Genomic DNA, 25,659 nt, shown 5'->3' on the forward strand with positions numbered 1-25,659 from the left:
ATACTTACATAAATATTTGTTCTTGACAAGAGGAAAAAATTCTTGAAATGTGTCTTGCTAAGCATGAAAAAATGCATAACTGGTGCAATGTTTCTTTATTTAAATAATCAGTGATGGCTGCAGGCTTTCCAACAACACTGATAATGTATGAAATTAAGTCAAACATTTCTACTTCCCAGACAGTTACTAGTTCCAGTTACACCAGCAGTTTTTATCAGATACTAAATCTTTATCGGATAATAAACAAGTTGTAGCAAGGATTTTGATACGTATTATAGCCTGTAAATATATCATACAGAAAGTTCAAAAATGCAAAGGAGGCTCCTATATGTAACTTTTCCCACTTCAAACATTTTTTCCCACATTTTACATTTTCCTGCATTTTACACCATTTTTTAAAGTCTGTTGAGAAGTGTAAAAGTGGGATTTCATTGTATTTCAATTTCGTTATCATGATCCTCTAACATAAACTTACAGAGGGAAACTTATAGTGAAGTGCCATTATACCATATATATATATATATATATTGAAGTGCCATTAAAAACAAAGATTCCAAGACTTACCAAGCGGGAAAGCGCAGGCAGACAGGCACATGAACAAAACACACAAACACACACACAGAATTACGAGCTTTCGCAACTGGCAGTTGCTTCGTCAGGACAGAGGGAAGGAGAGGGAAAAATGAAAGGAGGTGGGTTTTAAGGGAGAGGGTAAGGAGTCATTCCAATCCCGGGAGCGGAAAGACTTCCCTTAGGGGAAAAAAAGGACAGGTGTACACTCGCGCGCGCACACACACACACACACACACACACACACACACACACACACACACACACACACATCCATCTGCACATACACAGACCCTGTGTATGTGCAGATGGATGTGTGTGTGTGTGTGTGTGTGTGTGTGTGTGTGTGCGCGCGAGTGTACACCTGTCCTTTTTTTCCCCTAAGGGAAGTCTTTCCGCTCCCGGGATTGAAATGACTCCTTACCCTCTCCCTTAAAACCCACATCCTTTCATTTTTCCCTCTCCTTCCTTCCTTCCTGACGAAGCAACTGCCAGTTGCGAAAGCTCGTAATTCTGTGTGTGTGTTTGTGTGTTTTGTTCATGTGCCTGTCTGCCGGCGCTTTCCTGCTTGGTAAGTCTTGGAATCTTTGTTTTTAATATATTTTTCCCATGTGGAAGTTTCTTTCTGTTATATATATATATATATATATATATATATATATATATATATATATATATATATATATATATATATATATATAGTCTTCAGTCCTGAGACTGGTTTGATGCAGCTCTCCATGCTACTCTATCCTGTGCAAGCTTCTTCATCTCCCAGTACCTACTGCAACCTACATCCTTCTGAATCTGCTTAGTGTACTCATCTCTCGGTCTCCCTCTAAGATTTTTACCCTCCACACTGCCCTCCAATGCTAAATTTGTGATCCCTTGATGCCTCAAAACATGTCCTACCAACCGATCCCTTCTTCTAGTCAAGTTGTGCCACAAACTTCTCTTCTCCCCAATCCTATTCAATACCTCCTCATTAGTTACGTGATCTATCCACCTTATCTTCAGTATTCTTCTGTAGCACCACATTTCGAAAGCTTCTATTCTCTTCTTGTCCAAACTAGTTATCGTCCATGTTTCACTTCCATACATGGCTACACTCCAAACAAATATTTTCAGAAATGACTTCCTGACACTTAAATCTATATTCGATGTTAACAAATTTCTCTTCTTCAGAAACGCTTTCCTTGCCATTGCCAGTCTACATTTTATATCCTCTCTACTTCGACCATCATCAGTTATTTTACTTCCTAAATAGCAAAACTCCTTTACTACTTTAAGTGTCTCATTTCCTAATCTAATTCCCTCAGCATCACCCGATTTAATTGGACTACATTCCATTATCCTCGTTTTGCTTTTGTTGATGTTCATCTTGTATCCTCCTTTCAAGACACTGTCCATTCCGTTCAACTGCTCTTCCAAGTCCTTTGCCATCTCTGACAGAATTACGATGTCATCGGCGAACCTCAAAGTTTTTACTTCGTCTCCATGAATTTTAATACCTACTCCAAATTTTTCTTTTGTTTCCTTTACTGCTTGTTCAATATACAGATTGAATAACATCGGGGAGAGGCTACAACCCTGTCTCACTCCTTTCCCAACCACTGCTTCCCTTTCATGCCCCTTGACTCTTATGACTGCCATCTGGATTCTGTACAAATTGTAAATAGCCTTTCGCTCCCTGTATTTTACCCCCGCCACCTTTAGAATTTTAAAAAGAGTATTCCAGTCAACATTGTCAAAAGCTTTCTCTAAGTCTACAAATGTTAGAAATGTAGGTTTGCCTTTTCTTAATCTTTCTTCTAAGATAAGTCGTAAGGTCAGTATTGCCTCACGTGTTCCAACATTTCGGCGGAATCCAAACTGATCCTCCCCGAGGTCCGCATCTACCAGTTTTTCCATTCGTCTGTAAAGAATTCGCGTTAGTATTTTGCAGCTGTGAGTTATTAAACTGATAGTTCGGTAATTTTCACATCTGTCAGCACCTGCTTTCTTTGGGATTGGAATTATTATATTCTTCTTGAAGTCTGAGGGTATTTCGCCTGTCTCATACATCTTGCTCACCAGCTGGTAGAGTTTTGTCATGACTGGCTCTCCCAAGGCCGTCAGTAGTTCTAATGGAATGTTGTCTACTCCGGGGGCCTTGTTTAGACTCAGGTCTTTCAGTGCTCTGTCAAACTCTTCACACAGTATCGTATCACCCATTTCGTCTTCATCTACATCCTCTTCCATTTCCATAATATTGTCCTCAAGTACATCACCCTTGTATAAACCTTCTATATACTCACTCCACCTTTCTGCTTTCCCTTCTTTGCTTAGAACTGGGTTGCCATCTGAGCTCTTGATATTCATACAAGTGGTTCTCTTCTCTCCAAAGGTCTCTTTAATTTTCCTGTAGGCAGTATCTATCTTACCCCTAGTGAGATAAGCTTCAACATCCTTACATTTGTCCTCTAGCCATCCCTGTTTAGCCATTTTGCACTTCCTGTTGATCTCATTTTTGAGACGTTTGTATTCCTTTTTGCCTGCTTCATTTACTGCATTTTTATATTTTCTCCTTTCATCAATTAAATTCAATATTTCTTCTGTTACCCAAGGATTTCTAGCAGCCCTCGTCTTTTTACCTACTTTATCCTCTGCTGCCTTCACTACTTCATCCCTCAGAGCTACCCATTCTTCTTCTACTGTATTTCTTTCCCCTATTCCTGTCAATTGTTCCCTTATGCTCTCCCTGAAACTCTGTACAACCTCTGGTTCTTTCAGTTTATCCAGGTCCCATCTCCTTAATTTCCCACATTTTTGCAGTTTCTTCAGTTTTAATCTACAGGTCATAACCAATAGATTGTGGTCAGAGTCCACATCTGCCCCTGGAAATGTCTTACAACTTAAAACTTGGTTCCTAAATCTCTGTCTTACCATTATATAATCTATCTGATACCTTTTAGTATCTCCAGGGTTCTTTCACGTATACAACCTTCTTTCATGTTTCTTAAACCAAGTGTTACCTATGACTAAGTTGTGCTCTGTACAAAATTCTACTAGGCGGCTTCCTCTTTCATTTCTTAGCCCAATCCATATTCACCTACTATGTTTCCTTCTCTCCCTTTTCCTACACTCGAATTCCAGTCACCCATTACTATTAAATTTTCGTCTCCCTTCTGAATAATTTCTTTTATTTCATCGTACATTTCTTCAATTTCTTCGTCATCTGCAGAGCTAGTTGGCATATAAACTTGTACTACTGTAGTAGGTGTGGGCTTCGTATCTATCTTGGCCACAATAATGCGTTCACTATGCTGTTTGTAGTAGCTTACCCGCATTCCTATTTTCCTATTCATTATTAAACCTACTCCTGCATTACCCCTATTTAATTTTGTGTTTATAACCCTGTAATCACCTGACCAGAAGTCTTGTTCCTCCTGCCACCGAACTTCACTAATTCCCACTATATCTAACTTTAACCTATCCATTTCCCTTTTTAAATTTTCTAACCTACCTGCCCGATTAAGGGATCTGACATTCCACACTCCGATCCGTAGAACGCCAGTTTTCTTTCTCCTGATAACGACATCCTCCTGAGTAGTCCCCGCCCGGAGATCCGAATGGGGGACTATTTTACCTCGGGAATATTTTACCCAAGAGGATGCCATCATCATTTAATCATACAGTAAAGCTGCATGTCCTCGGGAAAAATTACGGCTGTAGTTTCCCCTTGCTTTCAGCCGTTCGCAGTACCAGCACAGCAACGCCGTTTTGGTTAATGTTGCAAGGCCAGATCAGTCAATCATCCAGACTGTTGCCCCTGCAACTACTGAAAAGGCTGCTGCCCCTCTTCAGGAACCACACGTTTGTCTGGCCTCTCAACAGATACCCCTCCGTTGTGGTTTTCACCTACGGTACGGCCATCTGTATCGCTGAGGCACGCAAGCCTCCTCACCAATGGCAAGGTCCATGGTTCATGGGGGGGGATATATATATAATATAAGAAACTTCCACATGGGAAAAATATATTAAAACAAAGATTCCAAGACTTACCAAGCGGGAAAGCGCCGGTAGATAGGCACTATGAATAAAACACACAGAATTTTTGCTTTCGCAACCGGCGGCTGCTTCGTCAGGAAAGAGGGAAGGAAAAGGAAAGATGAAAGGATGTGGGTTTTAAGGGAGAGGGTAAGGAGTCATTCCAATCCCGGGAGCGGAAAGACTTACCTTAGGGGGAAAAAAGGATAGGCATACACTCACGCGATTTAAAGGCAAAGGGTATGGGCAGAGATGTAAGTCAAGGCGGAAGTGTGGAGGCAAAGATGATGTTGAATGACAGGTGAGGTATGAGCGGCGGCAACTTGAAATTAGCGGAGGTTGAAGCCTGGCGGATATCGAGAAGAGAGGATATACTGAAGGGCAAGTTCCCATCTCCGGAGTTCGGATAGGTTGGTGTTGGAGGGAAGTATCCAGATAACTCGGACGGTGTAACACTGTGCCAAGATGTGCTGGCTGTGCACCAAGGCATGTTTAGCCACAGGGTGATCCTCATTACCAACAAACACTGTCTACCTGTGTCCATTCATGCGAATGAACAGTTTGTTGCTGGTCATTCCCACATAGAAAGCGTCACAGTGTAGGCAGGTCAGTTGGTAAATCACGTGGGTGCTTTCACACGTGGCTCTGCCTTTGATCGTGTACACCTTCCGGGTTACAGGACTGGAGTAGGTGGTGGTGGGAGGGTGCATAGGACAGGTTTTACACCGGGAGTGGTTGCAAGGGTAGGAGCCAGAGGGTAGGGAAGGTGCTTTGGGGATTTCATAGGGATGAACCAAGAGGTTACGAAGGTTAGGTGGACGGCGGAAAGACACTCTTGGTGGAGTGGGGAGGATTTCATGAAGGATGGATCTCATTTCGGGGCAGGATTTTCGGAAGTCGTATCCCTACTGGAGAGCCACATTCAGAGTCTGATCCAGTCCTGGGAAGTATCCTGTCACAAGTGGGGCACTTTTAGGGTTCTTCTGTGAGAGGTTCTGGGTTTGAGGGGATGAGGAAGTGGCTCTGGTTGTTTGCTTCTGTACCAGGTCGGGAGGGTAGTTGCAGGATGCGAAAGCTGTTTTCAGGTTGTTGGTGTAATGGTTCAGGAATTCGGACTGGAGCAGATTCGTTTGCCACGAAGGCCTAGGCTGTAGGGAAGGGACTGTTTGATATGGAATGGGTGGCAGCTGTCATAATGGAGGTACTGTTGCTTGTTGGTGGGTTTGACGTGGACGGATGTGTGAAGCTGGCCATTGGACAGATGGAGGTCAACATCAAGGAAAGTGGCATGGGATTTGGAGTAGGACCAGGTGAATCTGATGGAACCAAAGAAGTTGAGGTTGGAGAGGAAATTCAGGAGTTGTTCTTCTCTGTGAGTCCAGATCATGAAGATGTCGTCAATATATCTGTACCAAACTTTGGGTTGGCAGGCTTGGGTAACCAAGAAGGCTTCCTCTAAGCAACCCATAAATAGGTTGGCATACGAGGGGACCATCCTGGTACCCATGGCTGTTCCCTTTAATTGTTGGTATGTCTGGCCTTCAAAAGTGAAGAAGTTGTGGGTCAGGATGAAGCTGGCTAAGGTGACGAGGAAAGAGGTTTTAGGTAGGGTGGTAGGTGATCGGCGTGAAAGGAAGTGCTCCATTGCAGCGAGGCCCTGGACGTGTGTGTGTGTGTGTGTGTGTGTGTGTGTGTGTGTGTGTGTGTGTGTGTGTGTGTGTGTGTGTAAATTACCAATGTCTAGCTATCTCATGAGTGATGATGGTTTTATGAACGAAAACCTGTAGAGCAATAAAGTTGTGTTGATGCAGATGGTGGTTTGCAGTGCAATATTTAAAGTGCTTGACAGCTGTAGACTATTGCTTCAAGAAGAGTATAGTGCCGATTTGGCAGAAAAGTAAATTATGCCCATGTTCCAACACCTGTCATTCAAAAACGGCTACTCCAACTGAAAAATGTTGTGCATGAAAGTTTCAGAACATCAATTTCTGTATAAAAAGAACTCCCAAATTTTAAATTACTCAACTGTTTCAAAGATACAAATAAAATTGTGAAAGTATTCTTAGCACTAAAGAAGAATGTGGTTATGTCAAGTTCTGTAAAAATTTGTAATTTCTAACTGTTTTCCTTAATAAAGGAGATAGTGATGAACTTCAGCTATTCCTTCATCAGACTCTATCTACATGGATGACCAGTATTACATTTTTGAAATTTTTTGGGTCAACAATACTGAGTTTCTAAAAAAAATACTACTCCTGTAAAATTCTGTAAATGGTGTTTGTTGAGTTTTGTTTAAATTACTGCCTTCAGTCATTACTTACACCACTGATATTGTCCTTAATGTAACCACACAGTTTAAAAAAACTTTGAACTTAAGCAGTGTGGGAATGTTACAACTGTTTATTATATACTTCTTTTCAACCTGTATTTGCAGACAACAAAATCCATTCTTGTATAGTTTGACTAGTTTTGGAACTGATGAGTGCAGTTGATCTTTACTTGGTTTTTCAAAGCAAATTTCTTAGTTCAGCTTGATCCACGTTCATTTTCTGAGCTATCTAAGATGAACGGCTTAACACTATTATCCCTAAGAAACACTGTGTGTGTGTGTGTGTGTGTGTGTGTGTGTGTGTGTGTGTGTGTGTGTGTGCGTGTGCTGGGGGATGTGTGGGGGGGGGGGTTGCTTTTTATACTGTAAATGATGCAGTATTAATAAGAATCTGATAGGAAATTTGTGGTTGGTTGTACTTGGGTTACAAAAAATTATTGTACTCTCTATGTTGTATTACAGTACAAGTACTGATTCTTGTAAAGATTTTTGTGAGAAAAACTTTGCTTTATCTCATTAATGATTTCTTGCAGCCTCAAACACTTGGATACAATCAATATCCAGCACATAAAAGTTCTGGGGGGCTATTAGATAAAGCAAAGTACGCTATTGCAGGAACACTTGGAACTGTGAGTATCACTTCATTTCTTCCCTTCACTTGCCTGTTAAAGAACTAGATTTCTACACTGTTCTTTATATGATACAAAAGGAGCATGGTAGACAATAACACCATAGGCACACACTAATCAGAAGTTACTTCTAATGTGGGTTTAGTGTGGTATGTTGTTGCATTCCAATGTTTCCTCACCACAAATCGTAACCATATTAATTGATTGAGAATGCCTGTAGGTTGTGTAGCTGTGGTGTAGTTCCCATCTCAGTTTAATTCATCTTAAATGAACACTGTAAAATATTGATTTTTACTTATCATTAGAGGACCTATACAAGTTGTTTTCAGCATGTCATTTGCAACTGAGAATAGTAAAATATCTTTGTTTGTACTGAGCAGGATAATTCACATTTACAGGATTCTTCGTAGTCCTTTCTTCATCCAAAATTTAATATGGAATGTTAACTTTGTTACAGTATCTACTTTTTTTCCTCCATTGCTTACTAAATGTCCAGCGAAGTAATCAAGCCTACCTGAAGATTCTTGAGCTCACTGGTGGCAGAGGTTTTTTACTCAACAATTTATTCATTACACTCTTAGGAAAGATTTTAGTTTTCTATCTGTACTTTATCCATAACCTCATTATTCTGTGGTTAACAGGGCCCACCATCTAGCAAAACATAGTTGTTTACTGTAATATGTTTCATCCCAGTTGTGACATCCTAAGTGGAAGTTAATTTATGAGAGCAAACCATAAAGTTTCTGCCACTATTTTTTAGCTGAATTATGGCTGTAAATACAAAGTCACTGGTGAACCTTTTTGGGCGCGCCTGGCCTTATATGCCAGTAGCTCTCTGGCCTGGAGCTGCTGTCAGTTGTTGAAAATGGCAGTTTTTGCCCACAGCATATGAACAACAAAGTGTGACTTTCTTTCTATCGAGCAAGGGTATGAATGCCCATTGAAATCCACAGAGAAATGCAGCCCTTGTATGAAAAAAAAGTCTCATTTTGAGAATAGTGAGGTGATAGTATTGCTAGTTCGCGAAAGACTGTGAAGACTTGCATGACAATTCGTATTCGGAAAGCCCACTTGAGAATCAGACCATTAGATGAGCTCCAGTCATTTCACCAGGAGAGTCTGAACCACCTACCACAGAGTCAGGGCCTCGCCCTTTGATTTCCACAATTTCTACCACAGGGAACAAATTTAGTGCCGTGAAGGGACAGACATCTGAACTGGTTTGTGAACTATGCGGTAAAATAGTGTAAAGTACATAGAATACTATGTATATTTGTTTATCACTTACATCTAACTTATTTCAGCTAATAAAAAATTGGGGCAAAGACTTTCTGATTCTCCCTCATACTTTGTCCTTAGATCAAATTTGGTTTTTGTGTGATGTTCTACCTATTTCAGCCACAGATCTGTAGTTAATGCAGCATGTGTTCATATTGGATAGTAATTTGGAAACTGTGACTGTTTATGATATAAAAGGCAAGTCAAAGGTGTAAACCTCCAAAACAAGTCATGGAAGAAAATAAAATTTAATTTGTATTCTGATTCTGTTGTAATGTTCTTTGTGAGATGAAGGTTTTGTAAAAGTGGCACAAAGAACAGCGAAAAGGCCTACAGTTTGTGTTGCCAAATGATTAACAGAGGAAATCTGTTAACAAGCGTGAGGGAAACATTGCCAGGGTGAAATAATGCTAAAAAATAGGCCTAAGAAACATGCCTCATGAGGCTCGCAACAGGCACACATCATGCTGCACAATGTATATGTTGGCGAATGAGGTGGGTAGACAGTCACAGAAAAATAAAATGTACTATAAAGGGTAAGATACGGTTTGAACACAACGTGAACAATAACAGCAATAGTGTGTTCAAATATTCCATACACACAGAATTTCTATCATTTATATTTCAGAGGAAATAAATAAATAATGAACAAACTTAAGTAAGAGAAGTTAATGCACAAAAGAAGTACTTTCAAGGTCCTCATCTGAATTACAAAATTCCAAGGTCCCACATTAAAAAAAAGTGAAGGAGTCAATTCATGCTACTTCCTGCAATTCTCTTGTATAATGACAATGACCTATAAACTAGAGAGATTCAGGCCCATACAGGACAGAGAAGTACCAACAGTCTCTTTCGGCTTTCCATCTATGTACGGAATAGGATTTGGAAATAGACTGGTATACTGTGTACTCTCTGCCACACACCACACAGTTGGTGTGCAGAGTACAGATGCAGATAAATATGATTCTTTATTTACCTTTAAAAGATCTGAAGCACAGTCAGTTAAATTACTAAAAGATTCCTCCCCCTGTACCTAATATCTCCTATTAATTAGGCACCAGAAAGGGCATCCTGCCACAGAAATCAGAGTGAAACTTAAAACGAGCAAACCTTGCATCATTTGTGAATGCCAAAGAAAAATAAATAGTACACATTTTAGAAGTAAGAATCAATGCAGAGAGATTTTAGTACCTAGCTGCTTATTTGATTGGACCCATGCTTTTATGAGAGTGGTATGTTTCCACTTAGGTTGTATTTATTTAAAACTGTTTGTAATTAAGAACAGCTTTAAATAAGTTCAGTCTAAGTGAACAAAGGTGGCCTTCAGTTAATAAATTACAGCTTCTTTTCTCAGTGCAGCATGTATGGACTGCTTTTTGTGGCGTGTAGTTCACTGTGATGAGCTTGTGCACTGTGTTGTTGTTGTTGTTGTGTGTGTGTGTGTGTGTGTGTGTGTGTGTGTGTGTGTGTGTGTTGTGTCAGGGAAGTGCAAGCACACTGCCAACACCTCTCAGTTGCACCAACAGGGCAGCTAAACTGGGTGAGCTCTGACAATAGTCTGACAGATGGATAACCATCCACTCATTCACAATCCCCATACTCCATAAGACGGTGCAGGGAGTTCTAGCATTTGAGCCAAGATGCTGGCGCACAGTCGACTGACTGGGAATTTTCTACAACAACCTATCCCTCCACCCCCTCCCTCACAGGCTACATATTAGAAATGAAAATCCCTTCTACCTCAAGCATTAACTGCACCTCACTTGCAGACATCTGTGGGTTTGACATAATTGCGCCTTTTAATTTCCACTACGTGGCATGGATACTGGCAAAATGTTAGTCGGGTAGTCAAATTCAAATTCAGATTGATCCACATCTTGGACGTGAACTGTCTACAACCGTTGTTATCAGCACATATTCATCACTTCTCTACTAATAAATGCAAATAAAATACCTCTCAGTCCAGAACACTGTTTGCTTACACCACAGTGCACTCATTTCACAGGTTGTTGCAAATGTTACCCTACATACACACAACGATGAGCCAAAATGTTATGACCACTGCCCACTATGAGATTGAATGCTGCCAGGTGGCGTTGCAAGCATGTGATGTGATGAGTAATGTTTATAAGTGGAGCAAAGCTGATTGGTGAATTATTCTAGGGACAATATGAACCACAAGTGGAGAAATCCACTGACATTTAGACTGTGACAAAGGACAAATTGTTGTAGTCCAGGGCCTGGGAACAAACAACTCAAAAGCAGCAAGGCTGATTGGCTGTTCGCATTCTACTGTCGTGAACATATATGGAAAGTGGTTGAAAGATGGTTAAATCGTGAGAATGTGACAAAGTGGTTGACGTCCACACTTTATCACTGAACATGTAGGTCAGAGGATTGCAGACTCTGTAAAGTAGGATAGGTGGCACATCTGATGATAAGCACAATGCCGGTGTTGGCACAAGTGTTTCAGAGCACACCTTTCAGCACTAACTGTTGAACAGAGGGTTTCATAGCAGACCTCCCCTACATGTTCCCAAGTTGACCCAACAGCACAGTCGATTATGATTTGCAGTGGGTACAGGATTGTCGAGGTTGGACCATGGGTCAGTGGAAATGTGTAACATGGTTGGATAAATTGTGGTTTTGTTAATCAGGTAGATCACAGGTGGCCAGTAGTAGGTTTTAATCCAGCCAACAGAAGAAACTGATGGGCGAGAGAGTGAGATGCTCATGTTATACTCCACCTGGGACACATTTTCAGCTATTTCAGCCAACTTCTGCATAATATGTATGCCAAATTCAAACAATTTAGACTGGTAAACTTTTTAAAATGAACAAAGAAATGTTGGCTTAATTTATGTAGTATTGCGGAAAAAGTGGGAAAAAAAAACATGCCTATGTGATCAGTCATCAGAAGTATTCTTTGACAGCCATTTAAAAAAGTTTACTAATAGTGTTTCTGAATGTTAACACATTAAATTTCAAAAACTCAAAGGACCTGCCTGTGGCCTATAATTCCAAAGTTATTCATAATTACTTGTCGACTAGGATTGCCATCTCACTGCTGTATTTTGTTTTTCTGTTCTTTTAACATTAGTAAATAATGCTCCTCCACTGTGGATGTAATAGAACAGTGCAACTGTTGAAATTGAAGGTAATTTGTATTGAATTAGCTATAACCAGTAGCTTTTATAGGTGTCTATTTTTCAGTGGTGACAATTTAAGATGCGTGGCATTCCCACATAAGACGTTTACATTTATTTACATGTTGTGAACATTGTTTCTTTAGTAACAAAATTGCAGAATTTTGTAACAAAAGTTTTTAGGACAGCTTTTGCAAAACGTCATACATAACGAAACAATGTTCATGACATCTTCAGATGTGTACATTTATTTATGCGTTTTATTATGTACTATGTTTTTCAAAAGCTGTCTTAAAAACTTTTGTTACAACCTTCTGCAATTCTTTTAGTAAAGAAACAATGTTCACAACATGTAAAAAATGTAAACATCTTGACAGGGAATGCCAGGCATCATAAAATGTCACCATGGAAAAATAGACACCTATAAAAGCAACTAGTTACACCTAATTCATTACAGATTACCTTCAGTGTCAACAGTTGGACCATTCTATTACATCCACAGTGGAGAAATATTATTTACTAATGCTAATATGAGAAAGAACAGAAAAACAAAATATAGCAGTGAGATGGCAATCCCAGTCAAAAAGTAATTACATAAAATGAATGTACTCCAAAAAATGTGTGTTATGAGGTATAATTTGTTAGTGTGTTATGTCAGGGAAGGTGTGCTATTCATATTGGTGGGTTAACCCATAAGCATTGTCATGGACACTACAGTTTTGACTTTATGTACTAGGGGTACTGCTGTCAGTCACATGATGAGGCAGCCTGCTAGCTTAAGTATGTGAATCAGGTCTACAAGTAATCAAAGTTTGTCCGTGTCTCAGATAAATGGTCATGTCTGTATTCGATAAAATCCATGGCAATGGCTGTTCGAAATGTGCATTGCACCACAAATGCATCCTGGTATGGGCAAGTAAATGCCATGGAGGACATTCATCTGAGCTTCCATGGGACCTGTGGTAGTAATAAAAGATACCATTACAACTGTAGACTATATGAACATAATTTCAGACCACCTGTATCCCTTCACGCTTGATGTCTCCCTGATGGTGACAGACTACCTCAGCAGGATAAATGTATATGTCGCAACCGGAATTGTGCTACACTGATTTGAGGAGCAAGGTAGTGAGCTCACATTGACTTGGTCTCAATCTGATGGAACATCACATTTGGGAAGCTATAGGGCACCAGCTCCCCGACCCATAATTTACTGGATTTGTATGACCTTTGCGTAGATGTGTGGTGCCGAATACTTCCAGACATACCAAAGAACTTGTTGAAGCCATGCTGCACAAGATCGCAGCTGTGTTGCCTTCCAGAGATACACCAATTCATTATTAAGCAGATGATCATAGTGTTTTGTCTCATCAGTGTATCCTGCAACCAGCACGCTTACATTATCTCATGCTATATAAATACATATTCACTGCCACAATTAGTCATGGTCCCAAGACCATGTGATCAGTAATTAATTATCCTGAATATGAAAATATAAACTTAAACACCCTAGTTGTAGTTACACACAAGATAATTATTCATAATATTGCACATCACCTCATGATAATGTTTACATGAAATTTACGTACAGACAAACATATGAAACTGCCACAGCAGGAGTTGTGTTGTATGTTCACAAGTTTTGTGAGATACTGGTGGAACAGGAGTAGTTGCTGCAGGCTAGTAATACTTCTGAAAACATATTTAGGTCTGTGTGTAACTGTTTTATTTTATAGCTGCTCCCCCAGTGTGGCTAGCTGCTCCCCCAGTGTGGTTCAAACACTTATAGGTGTACAACAACACTCTGGTTGTGTAAGATTTCTGTTTGTTTGTATATATATTTCACTTAAACATCATGACGTTATACAACATTACTGATACTTATGTCCAAAGCTGCTGCTACTATCTTTTTGTAAGATACTTATTTATAACTCTATATTCAGGATAATTAAGAGCTGCTATCAGAAGTCATCTAAACCCAAAAACATTTGTGACAATAAATATGTTTGTACATGGTTAAAACTTATTTAATCAAAATAATCCATCTTTCCAGAATTAATGTACACTGAAAATTCACTATGAAGCATTCTGAATGCTATGTTACCATGTGTTATATCCACGACAAGACAGAGCAAACAGACCAGTGTTTAACTTATGAACTGCTTTGCAAGAAGTTGATGTATTAGTATTTATTTACTGTAGAGTGTGAAGATCCTATTTTTGGTGATTTGAATGTAAATTAATGAAAGCTTGCATATAATAAGACAGAGAAAAATCAATTTCAGTACTCACGTGATTTGTCTCTGTTGTACAGTAATACAAACTGGAAACAAATATTTTAGGGTGGTGGACATGGACCAGGCACAGGCTCATTGTTGGGTGCCGGCCTGGCAGGAGCAGCTCTTACAGGACACCTAAGTCCGGTAGGTAGAGATTGTGCTCTAGTGGCATCAACAAGGATTCCATTAGGCACCATGCATGCCACTTTCATAATTTGGCCAAAAAAAATTGTGTGAGTTTGCATCCCTAATAGATGTAAATGTCCCTGTACTAACATTCTCACCTTAAAAAGAAAATACTACAAGTGGGATCAAGTGAACAGTGAGGTAGGTCAACAAAACCATGAATTTTTTCTTGCACCATATTACTGCTCTTAGCCCATATTCCCATGCCTGTCACCTCATTGCAGTAAACCATTTAGTTCATTTCCTGTTATCAGTAAAACAAATAACTTTTATTTAAAATAACAGCTTAGAAAGTTCGGAGCCCACATTGTTGAATAAGATACACAGTTCCCTTCAGCCTCGTACTTACTGGTGGAAATCTATGTAATGGTTTATTACATGTCTAGCTTTTGCGTGAATGGTCCTTTTTTATATTTTTTTAGAACATTAATTACAGTTAGATACATAAAAATTCTGAGTGTACATCTTTATGCCACAGCCACTCCCAACCCACTGTAATGTAGGTCCTATCTCTGTGAAATAAACAGGTGTAAGACCTACCCATTGCACCAATTCAGCACACTGACAGAGACAGGGTCATCTGTGAAAGCATTCCTGTCATACACCTTATCTCATGTATCTTCTGCACAACTTTTTATGTGGACATTACCACTAAACAGTTGTCAACCCAAACGAATGGTCACCGCCAAACTGTGGTCGTGAGCTGATTTCACCACCTAGTGGCAGAACATGCTGCCAAACACAATATGCTCAACTTCAATGGCTGCTTCACCACCTTGTGCCATATTGATCCTCCCCTCAATACCAGTTTCTCTGATTTACCCAGATAGGAATCATCCTTACACATTATGCACTTAACTCTGATCCTGAAATCCTCTTGGCATCAATCTCTGCTATCTCTGATCCACAACCACTCCTACCTGTCCCCATGCCCTCACCTCACCTCACCTCACTTCACCAATCTACATGCACACAATTGTCTCCGCAGTCCTCCTGCACTCTGTTCTTTTACCTCTCCATCCTAACTCAAGCGGACACTTTGTGTACCTCACTCAACTTTCTCTGCGTCCAGCAGTGTGAGCTCACTGGTATAACATCATGCCTCATTCCCTCATTGTCTCTCCCTCCCTCCCACTCCCCATCTCCTTGCTCCTCCCACCTACACAACCTGACACAACCCCCAAACCAATTGAGCTGCATTTCTGGCACACTGTAATTGTATGTGTCATGTCTGGAACTGTGTGTGTGTGTGTGTGTGTGTGTGTGTGTGTGTGTGTGTGTGTGTGTGTGTGTTGTTTTGTTAGCTGTGAAGAAGCACATTGTCCAAAAAATGGCAACATTTTAAATCTTAAGTGCCTGTCGATCACTCAACTCTGCAACTATATGGTATGTATTTACATTTACACCTTCCATTATTTGTATTCCACACAAGACTTATCATATTAAAACGTTGGGTTTACCATAGGTAAGTACCATAATTACATAAAAGAAAAGAAAATGCACATTTTTGGATCTAAAGGTAATGTTTGAAGCATTTTATTCTCCAGCAAACTGTTTCAATGCTTAGAGGTTGCAAATGGCGGTGTTCACTATCCAGAATCCAATCAGCTTCAGAAATGTGTCATGACTGCAGCATCATAAAAGCACACACAACATCTGTGAGTAGTACTGCATGAACATTGAAAAAATGACTTGTGGCGCTGTACAGACCAGAAGATAGAAGTTCTGCATTTCTGGTTGGTTTTGTTGGAAATTTTGCGCTGAGAAATATGTGATGCTGCTCCATATGAAAACAGTTAAAGGAAGTAGGCATTCTGCTATTGAGAATATAGAAATTGGTACATATGTATTAAAATATATGCATTTGATTTTTTGATAGTTTACAGTATTATCACGGAGCCCCAGAGAGAAAAATCTAACTTGTTAATATCCTTACTTGAAGTACATGAGGAGCATAAAATATTTATTGTGTTCATCCTTACAATTACTTTCCTTGAAAACCACTGTACTTGAATTTAATTGACTATAGTTTCAATGAAACTCCAAATGCTCCATTTAATTTTTCAGTCCAATTTCCTCCAGTGTATTATCATTGGTTCAGTTTGAAGTGATTTTTTACTCGGGGATACCTAGTTGTTTCTAGAGCTTATCAATACAATAATTCATATGGGTGTCAGCAGTTTTTCTTGCTGTGATATCATTTTCCCCTCATTTACTTTATTAACCTGACATGTTCCACATCATTACAAAGTGTCATATTCATGATCTATGGAACAAGTACTAATCTAATCTAATCTACTTAAGGAGATTATGGCTGCTCTGCTGTTTCATGGCTGTATGTGTGCACATCTACCTGATTCCACTGCAGGAAATGTCTAGCCATTGCACTTGCCCTATTTGATGCTGTCTGCATTATACGAGGGTACCTGGCTGTAGTCAAAGCTGTGTAGTCCGTGAATATCCAAGTGAGAATACTGCAAGACATGCCGGAAACGGTCCTACATTGCCACTGCGCAGGGTCCTCAAACATCGGTTTTCAAAAGCTGACATTTTATCTTTGTTTGTAGGAGTAATATATATTGGATGTAACAAACAATTGTGCTGACATATGCAAGAGACTTTACTCTTGTTTTTTTCCTTTTTTGATTCCTTTCCTCCCAGAGATTTTGTTGATCTGAACTGTACAACACATCCTGCTGGTGTAATGTGTTGTACAGCAATGCTTCCTCTTTCCACTGCAAGGAGCTAACAATTTCGAATCCAGGACAACTCCAAGATGACCCATCACTGTTCAACAAGGGGTTACACAAATACATGTATACTCATACTGGGTTTATTTTGAAAATGTACACATGGATACCTTACTACAGATAACTGAAGATACAGTAAAAATGACAATACACAGAAAATAAAATAAGATAAAGACCTCCCTTAGTCAGATAAAGATGGCACTTAGTCCTTCTCACTGGAATGGTCCACAGAGCCTGCTGTTTTTACACGAACTTCGTTGTAACCAACTGCTGTACAGCAGTATTAGTGGCAAAGCAACTGAGAGAAAATTTGGAATACATTTCACATAAATTTTCTCAGCATATTATAGTCTTAGGTGGAGATTTCAATTTACCAGATATAGACTGGGACACTCAGATGTTTAGGACGGGTGGTAGGGACAGAGCATCAAGTGACATTATACTGAGTGCACTATCTGAAAATTACCTCGAGCAATTAAACAGAGAACCGACTCGTGGAGATAACATCTTGGACCTACTGATAACAAACAGACCCGAACTTTTCGCTTCTGTAAGTGCAGAACAGGGAATCAGTGATCATAAGGCCATTGCAGCATCCATGAATATGGAAGTTAATAGGAATATAAAAAAAAAAGGGAGGAAGGTTTCTACACAGAGTACGTGAAACAACTTGCCCCCCCCCCCCCCCCCCTTCTAACAGCTGTGTACCGCAAGTCTATAGAGGAACGGAAGGTTCCAAATGATTGGAAAAGAGCACAGGTAGTCCCAGTCTTCAAGAAGGGTCGTCGAGCAGAAGCCCAAAACTATAGACCTATCGATCTGTTGTAGAATTTTAGAACATGTTTTTTGCTCGAGTATCATGTCGTTTTTGGAAACCCAGAATCTACTTTGTAGGAACCAACATTGATTCCGGAAACAGTGATCATGTGAGACCCAACTCGCTTTATTTGTTCATGAGACCCAGAAAATATTAGACACAGGCTCCCAGGTAGATGCTATTTTCCTTGACTTCCAGAAGGCGTTCGATACAGTTCCACACTGTCGCCTGATAAACAAAGTAAGAGCCTACGGAATGTCAGACTAGCTGTGTGGCTGGATTGAAGAGTTTTTAACAAACAGAAAACAGCATGTTGTTATCAATGGAGAGACGTCTACAGACGTTAAAGTAACCTCTGGCGTGCCACAGGGGAGTGTTATGGGACCATTGCTTTTCACAGTATATATAAATGACCTAGTAGATAGTGTCAGAAGTTCCATTCAGCTTTTCGCGGATGATGCTGTAGTATACAGAGAAGTTGCAGCATTAGAAAATTGTAGCGAAATGCAGGAAGATATGCAGTGGATAGGCACTTGGTGCAGGGAGTGGCAACTGACCCTTAACATAGACAAATGTAATGCATTGCGAATACATAGAAAGAAGGATCCTTTATTGTATGATTATATGATAGCGGAACAAACACTGGTAGCAGTTAATTCTGTAAAATATCTGGGTGTATGCATGCGGAATGATTTGAAGTGGAATGATCATATAAAGTTAATTGTTGGTAAGGCGGGTACCAGGTTGAGATTCATTGGGAGAGTCCTTAGAAAATGGCGTCCATCAGCAAAGGAGTTGGCTTACAAAACACTCATTCGACCTATACTTGAGTATTGCTCATCAGTGTGGGATCCGTACTAGATCGGGTTGATGGAGGAGATAGAGAAGATCCAAAGAAGAGCGGCGTGTTTAATCACAGGGTTATTTGGTAACCGTGATGTTAAGCAAACTCAAGTGGCAGACTCTGCAAGAGAGGTGCTCTGCATCGCAGTGTAGCTTGCTCGCCAGGTTTCGAGAGGGTGCGTTTCTGGATGAGGTATCGAATATATTGCTTCCCTCTACTTATACCTCCCGAGGAGATCACAAATGTAAAATTAGAAATATGTGAGCGTGCACGGTGGCTTTCAGAGAGTCGTTCTTCCTGCGAACCATACGCAACTGAAACAGAAAAGGGAGGTAAAGACAGTGGCACGTAAAGTGCCCTCCGCCACATACCATTGGGTGGCTTGCGGAGTATAAATGTAGATGTAGATGCTTCAGATGGTCTTTAAATGGCTTATCAACCACCACGTCTATCACTTGTAGTTGTGAAGTTGTGCCTTCTGGAATGACAACAATATCTATTTTTAATTTCAGGATCTCTGCCTTTACTGCTGGTGTCAGATGTCCATTGAAAGCATCAAGGATCAACATCCTACCATTCTTTAGAAGATCGTCTGTCCTCCTGCTCCAGACTATATGGAGCCAATCTATAACCAACTTATTAGTCACCCATCATTTTCTGTTACACCAGGTGGTAGCATTTTGGCATAGTTTTTGTGATGTAGGATGACGTCTACACACACATATCTTGAGACATCTGCACACATATCTGACAGACACATACATAAGTATCATGTCTGATCAACTGCATCCATTCATGTCCATTCTGCATTCCAGCGGACTTGCGCAATTCCAGCAGGGCAACACGACACCCCACACATCCAGAATTGCTATGCAGTGGCTCCAGGAACAATCTTCTGAATTTAAACACCTCCACTGGCCATCAAACTCCCCAGATATGAACATCATTGAGCATATCTGAGATGCCTTGCAACATGCTGTTCAGAAGAGATCTCCACCCCCTCATACTCTTAACGGATGTATGGACAGCCCTGCAGGATTAATGGTGTCAGTTCCCTGCGGCACTACTTCAGACATTAGTCGAGGCCATGACATGTGCTGCTGCACTTCTGCATGCTCTCAGGGGTCCTACACACAGGTGTACCAGTTTTTTTGGCTCTTCGGTGTGTAACAGCAACATTGACATTTTAGGTCTGTGAAAACATATGGCACAGGCATGAAGATTTCAACAGTGATTTAAAGAGAGTAATATACATTAGAGGAGAAGTACAAGGCAGGAATGGGGTAGCGATAATTCTAGCAAAAAGTGGATGGTAATGCTATGAACATTTGTCATGTAAATGATGCATCACTAATAATCAGATTTTCAGCTAAACCTACCAACCATTTTTCTGCTTTTGCATAGAATGAATATGAGATTGAAAAGAAAACAAAAAAGGAAAAGAAAGTGTGAAAACATAGAAGACTTAAAGAAAATAAAATAAAAGGACAATATAATCATAAAGAGGGATTTCAACACTGTAGGCTTTTGATTGTGTGGATCATGAAACTCTCTTAGATAAGCTGAAGTACTATGGAATGAATGGTTCAGTACGCAGATGGTTCACTTCATATTTATTTATTTATTTATTTATTTATTTATTTATTTATTTATTTAACTGGTAGAATGCAGAAGGTTGAAACAGTAAACCCACATAGTACACAAAGGACATCAGATTTTTCAGACTGGGGATGTATCAAGAATGGGGTACCACAGGGTTCTGTCTTGGGGCCTTTATTGTTTTTAATATATGTTAATGACTTGCCTAATTATATTCATGAAGATGCAAACTTGGTTCTCTTTGCAGATGACACAAGTCTTGTAATCAAGCCTAAAAAGCAAGAATCAGCTGAGGAAAATGCAAATAATGTTTTTCAAAGAGTTATTAGGTGGTTTTCCGCAAATGGACTTTCATTGAACTTTGAAAAAACACTGTACATACAGTTCAGTACAGGGAAAGGCATAACACTGGAAATATAGAGTGTGGGGGAAAATCTTTAGCTAAAGAAGATTGTTCAAAATTTCTGGGTGTCTGTATTGATCAGAATTTAAACTGGAAGACACACATTGACAATCTACTGAAACGATTGAGCTCAGCTACCTATACTATTAGTGTCATTGCAAATTTTGGAGACAAGCACATCAGTAAGTTAGCTTACCATGCATATTTTCATTCGTTGCTTTCTTACGGAATCATCTTTTGGGGCAATTCATCACTAAGAAAGAAGGTATTTATTGCACAAAAACGTGTTATCAGAATAATGTCTGGGGCTCATCCAAGATCATCTTGTAGACAATTATTTAAAGAATTAGGGATATTGCCAGTAGCTTCACAATATATATACAGCCTAATGAAATTTGTTGTTAGTAACCCAGATCACTTCAGAATTAATAGCACAGTCCACAGCTACAATACTAGGAGACAGGGTGACCTTCACTACCGTTCATTGAATTTGACATTGGCACAAAAGAGGGTGAATTATACTGCCACAAAGATGTTTGGTCAATTGCCAAACAATATCAAAAGTCTGACAGACAACCAATCGGCATTCAAAAGTAAGTTAAGGGAATTCCTGAATGACAACTCCTCCTACTCCATAGATGAATTTTTAGACATAGTCCAAAGAAATACAGTAAGCATTAACAATTGTACCGTATATAAGACTAACAATGATTATTTGGGATAAATGAATCTTGTGTACTTTGACACGTTCCACATCATTACGAAAGAATCGTGTTCATGATCCATGGAAGAAGTAATATAACTAACTAACTAACTAACTGTAGTAGGGAGTTATCTTGAAAGGACAGCAAGTAGATTTGGATAAGGATTTTCCAGTAACAGAGAAGAGTTTAAACTTAGGTTTTGTGAGGATCATGACATGGTGACAACAAACACAATCTCTTAAGTGCATAAAAGGAGGTGGCACATATGCAAAGCTCAGAGTGATAACAGAAAGTACTGACCTGATTTCATATTAGTGAACAGTTAGTATAGAAACTTAATAATAAACTCTATCTGAAACAGTAAGTTCAATGCAACAAGATGCATATTGAAAAAAATTCAAAAACCACCAATAAGAAGGGATACACTAAAAGGTCAAACATAGTACATTAACTTCATGAAAGAAGGTGGTGGTAGCTGCTGCTGTCACTGCTGCAGGGCACAACTAATGATAACTGCGCAGCGGTGTCAGAATTTATCATGCTGGGAGCAGGCAATACACGTGTGTGGGAAGACGCTCACAGTTGGAGGAAAGCGGCACCCCTGGCTGCAGAAAGGCCATCCACTCTTGTGCTATGGGCAATCACTGTGCTACTGGACGTTCCTGCAGTTAAAAGTCTGACTAAATCTCAGCATTGCGTCACTTGATAAATTGGAAGTTCTTGTTTTCGCTGTTTTTGATTTAATGGCAGCCAGTGCTGGATTCCAGACGGTGCTTAGTTGAAAACCTGCATCCCTGTTTATAAGATTGTCCACCGTATGGATATGTATGGCCTTCTTAACAACACAGTCCCAGAAAGATGACGCTGGGGATAAAATTTGCATCTGTTCATAAAGCTTACAATGTCCTGTGTCCAGGTAATGCTCCGCTACTGCTGATTTATCAGGTTGCCCCTGGTGTGTATGACTGTGTTCGATGCAACGTTCTTGCACGGTTCAGCATATCTGTCCAATAATAGATTTTCCGCATTGGCATGGGATTTTTTTATACATGCCAAGTTTCTTAAAACCAAGGTCGTCTTTGACCGAGCACAATAAATTCCTCAATTTTGCTGGTGGCCAGAAAACACACTTGATGTCGTGCTTTTTGAGGATTATTTCTGTTCTCGAAGACATGCCGCCGAAATAGGACAACAACGCTGTTGCAGTGGGTGCCTCTGTGTCTCCATTTACATCCCTGCTTCGAAGCAGGTGCACTTTTCAAAATTATAAAGTCATGTTGTGTATCTGTTCAGATGATATTGTAGAGAACATGATGATACTCATTCACAAAAATGGGGCCCCCCAAGGGGTCCACAACTCTTTTGTGGATACAAGCATAGCGAGCTCGGGACCCCGAGCTAATGTGGCCCTCCTTCCTTTCCGGGCTGCATACCTTCCTTTTCCGTATCCTTCCCTATCCCCCATCTTCGCCCCCCCCCCCTCCCCTCCCCTCACCTCTCTTTCCTTCCCTTTCTCTTCCTCTGGAAGTAGGGTTTGTGCCTACGTCTGGAGACGGACGCTCGAAAATGTAACACATTCTTCACTTTCTCTGCTTGCATGTCTTCATCCTTCCTTTGTCCTCCTCTTTTCCTTACCTCTTCTCTTTACCTTTTTCTCCACTGCGGCGTTTGAGACCTCCCTTCTTTCCTTTCCCTTTTTTTGTTTTTCTCTTTCTTCCTCCCTGTGTGTGTGTGAAGGCCGACCTACACATTTTCATGCGTAGCTGGTGACGGGGTAACGCGTAATTCCCCGCCCCAGGTAGACAGGTAGGACATGTACATACCCCCTGGTAACGGCCAGGCCCAGGGAGGGGTGATTGCCTGAGCTGATACCTTCCGAAAGTGCCGATTGGTCTCTCCGTCCGTTTCTCGGGAGGTGTGACCTGAGGTGTGAACAATTACCTAAGGTGGGGGTGCCCTCAGAAAGGGCCCCCACAAGGGAGGAGTACGCCATTGGAGACGCCGGTAATCATGGGGGATTCTTCCACAATGGTTTCCTCATCTTCCACTATGTCCGCTCACAAGCGTAAGTTCACTGAGTCTCAGTCACAGACAGTTCTTCCATCATTGTCACAGTTCCTTGTTGTTTCTCGGGCTGACGAAGGTCACGACTTCTCCACGGTCAACCCTTTCATTATTCAGAAAGGTGTTGACGCAATTGCAGGTCCTGTAAAGTCTTGTTCCAGATTACGGAATGGCACCTAGTTGTTAGAAACAGTCCGTGCCCTCCAGGCACAAAAAGTGCTGCGTACTTCACTGCTCCACACCTTCCCTGTCCGGGTGGATTCACACCGCACTTTAAATTCCTCACGTGGAGTCATTTACACACGCTCCCTTGATGGACTGGCTTACGAGGAAATTCAACACTACCTGTCTGACCAGGGCATAATGGCTGTTCATAGAGTTATGAATAGGGTTGACACGAACATCGTTCCAACCCGTACTGTTTTCTTGACATTTAACAGAGTTCAACTCCCATCAAAAATCAAAGCAGGCTATGAGATAATTTCCGTTCGCCCCTACGCCCCAAACCCTACACGTTGCTATCGGTGCCAGCGATTCAATCATACAAGCCAGTCCTGTTCCAATCCGGCCAAATGCGTTACGTGTGGCAAGGATGCCCATGAAGGTGCTTGTCCACCTCCGTCCCCTTGTTGCATCAACTGTATGGGTTACCACGCTGCTTCCTCTCGAGATTGCCCCATTTTTAAAGATGAAAAGCTCATTCAGGAAATCAGAGTGAAGGAAAAGGTGTCGACCTTTGCTGCTCGAAAATTATTCACCAGTCGAAAGCTCACTGTGCCTCAGGCAGGAAAATACAGCACTGTCCTTGCCTCTCCTCAGCCAACAAGGAGGCAGCCACGCAGGCATGTGATCTCACCTTTAGTCTCGATCCCAAAAGTCAGACACTCGGATTTCCATAAAAGAGCATACTCGTGAAGAGTTTTTTACGTACCCCAACTTCACAACCATCTGTTCCTCCTTCATCTAAACATCATGTTTCCATGAAGGCTAATAAGAAACCCAGTTCCTCTCCTTCTCCGCCACAGCGTGTCTCATCTACAGCACCACCTTGCGGTAACCGCCCTCGGCTGTTTTCTGTGTCCCCAATCTCTGGTCACAGGAACTGCTCCTGAGCAACCCATGGACCAGGATCTTCTGCCTTCGGCTGAGTGCTGTTCCACGCTGTCGGTCGCAAGCTCTGAGCAGTCGTTGAGTTGACGGCAACCTTGGTCACATTCTTCAATTTTCTGTCCACCCTATGTCCATTATCCATTGGAATATCCGTGGCATTCGAGCCAATTGGGATGAATTGACGATCCTCTTACGATTCTACTCGCCGGTCATCTTCTGTCTTCAGGAAACAAAGCTGCGTCCCCACGACCGCTTTGCTTTCCACCATTTTCAGTCAGTCCGAATTGATCTCCCCTCTGTTGAAGGCACTCCAGCACATGGAGGACTCATGATTCTTCTCCATGATACTTTCCATTATCACCCATTCCCCTTAAACACTTCCTTCCGAGCAGTCGCTGTCCATCTTTCCCTTTCGGGATACACCTTATCTCTTTGTATTGTATACATTCCAACGTCCACATCAGTGGAACGAGCTGATCTCCTTCATCTTCTTGGTCTGCTTCCACCCCCCTATTTGCTGGTTGGGGACTTCAATGCCCACCACCCACTTTGGGGATCTCCATATCCTTGTCCGTGTGGCTTACTATTGATAGACGTCTTCCACCAAGCGGATCTTGTTTGCCTCAACATTGGGGACCCTACATTTTTGTCTGCCTCCACGACAAATTTCTCTCATTTGGACCTTTCGGTCGGTGCTGTTCCGCTAGCTCGGCACTTTGAATGGTTCGCCCTTGCTGATACACATTCGAGTGACCACTTTCCATGTGTCCTTCGATTGCAGCCACAACTGCCATATATGCACCCGAGATGCTGGAAGTTTGCCCAAGCCGATTGGACACTTTTTTTGTCTCTGTTCCTTGGTGGAACGAGGCATGCCATGACGCAATACGTGAGCAGCAACGTGCTTTTCGCATTTTCTGACACC

At 41.0% G+C, this 25,659-nt stretch overlaps 1 protein-coding gene across 7 annotated transcripts in view; it reads left to right on the forward strand.

Moving 5' to 3' along the window:
* Positions 1–25,659, forward strand: part of LOC126267071 (galectin-9-like) — a 134,333-nt gene that overhangs the window by 94,096 nt on the left and 14,578 nt on the right. For 2 of the 7 annotated variants that reach the window (XM_049971927.1, XM_049971928.1), the window contains exons 6-7: positions 7,459–7,554; positions 14,321–14,401. The exons of 2 other annotated variants lie outside the window; for them this stretch is intronic. In XM_049971927.1, the coding sequence (XP_049827884.1) occupies positions 7,459–7,554; positions 14,321–14,401 (177 nt within the window). The remainder of the gene's footprint in view (positions 1–7,458; positions 7,555–14,320; positions 14,402–25,659) is intronic. 3 more of the 7 variants (XM_049971930.1, XM_049971931.1, XM_049971929.1) reach the window with 2 other exon arrangements.

The sequence above is a fragment of the Schistocerca gregaria genome, chromosome 4 (assembly GCF_023897955.1).
Source record: "Schistocerca gregaria isolate iqSchGreg1 chromosome 4, iqSchGreg1.2, whole genome shotgun sequence".
Lineage (NCBI taxonomy): Eukaryota > Metazoa > Arthropoda > Insecta > Orthoptera > Acrididae > Schistocerca > Schistocerca gregaria.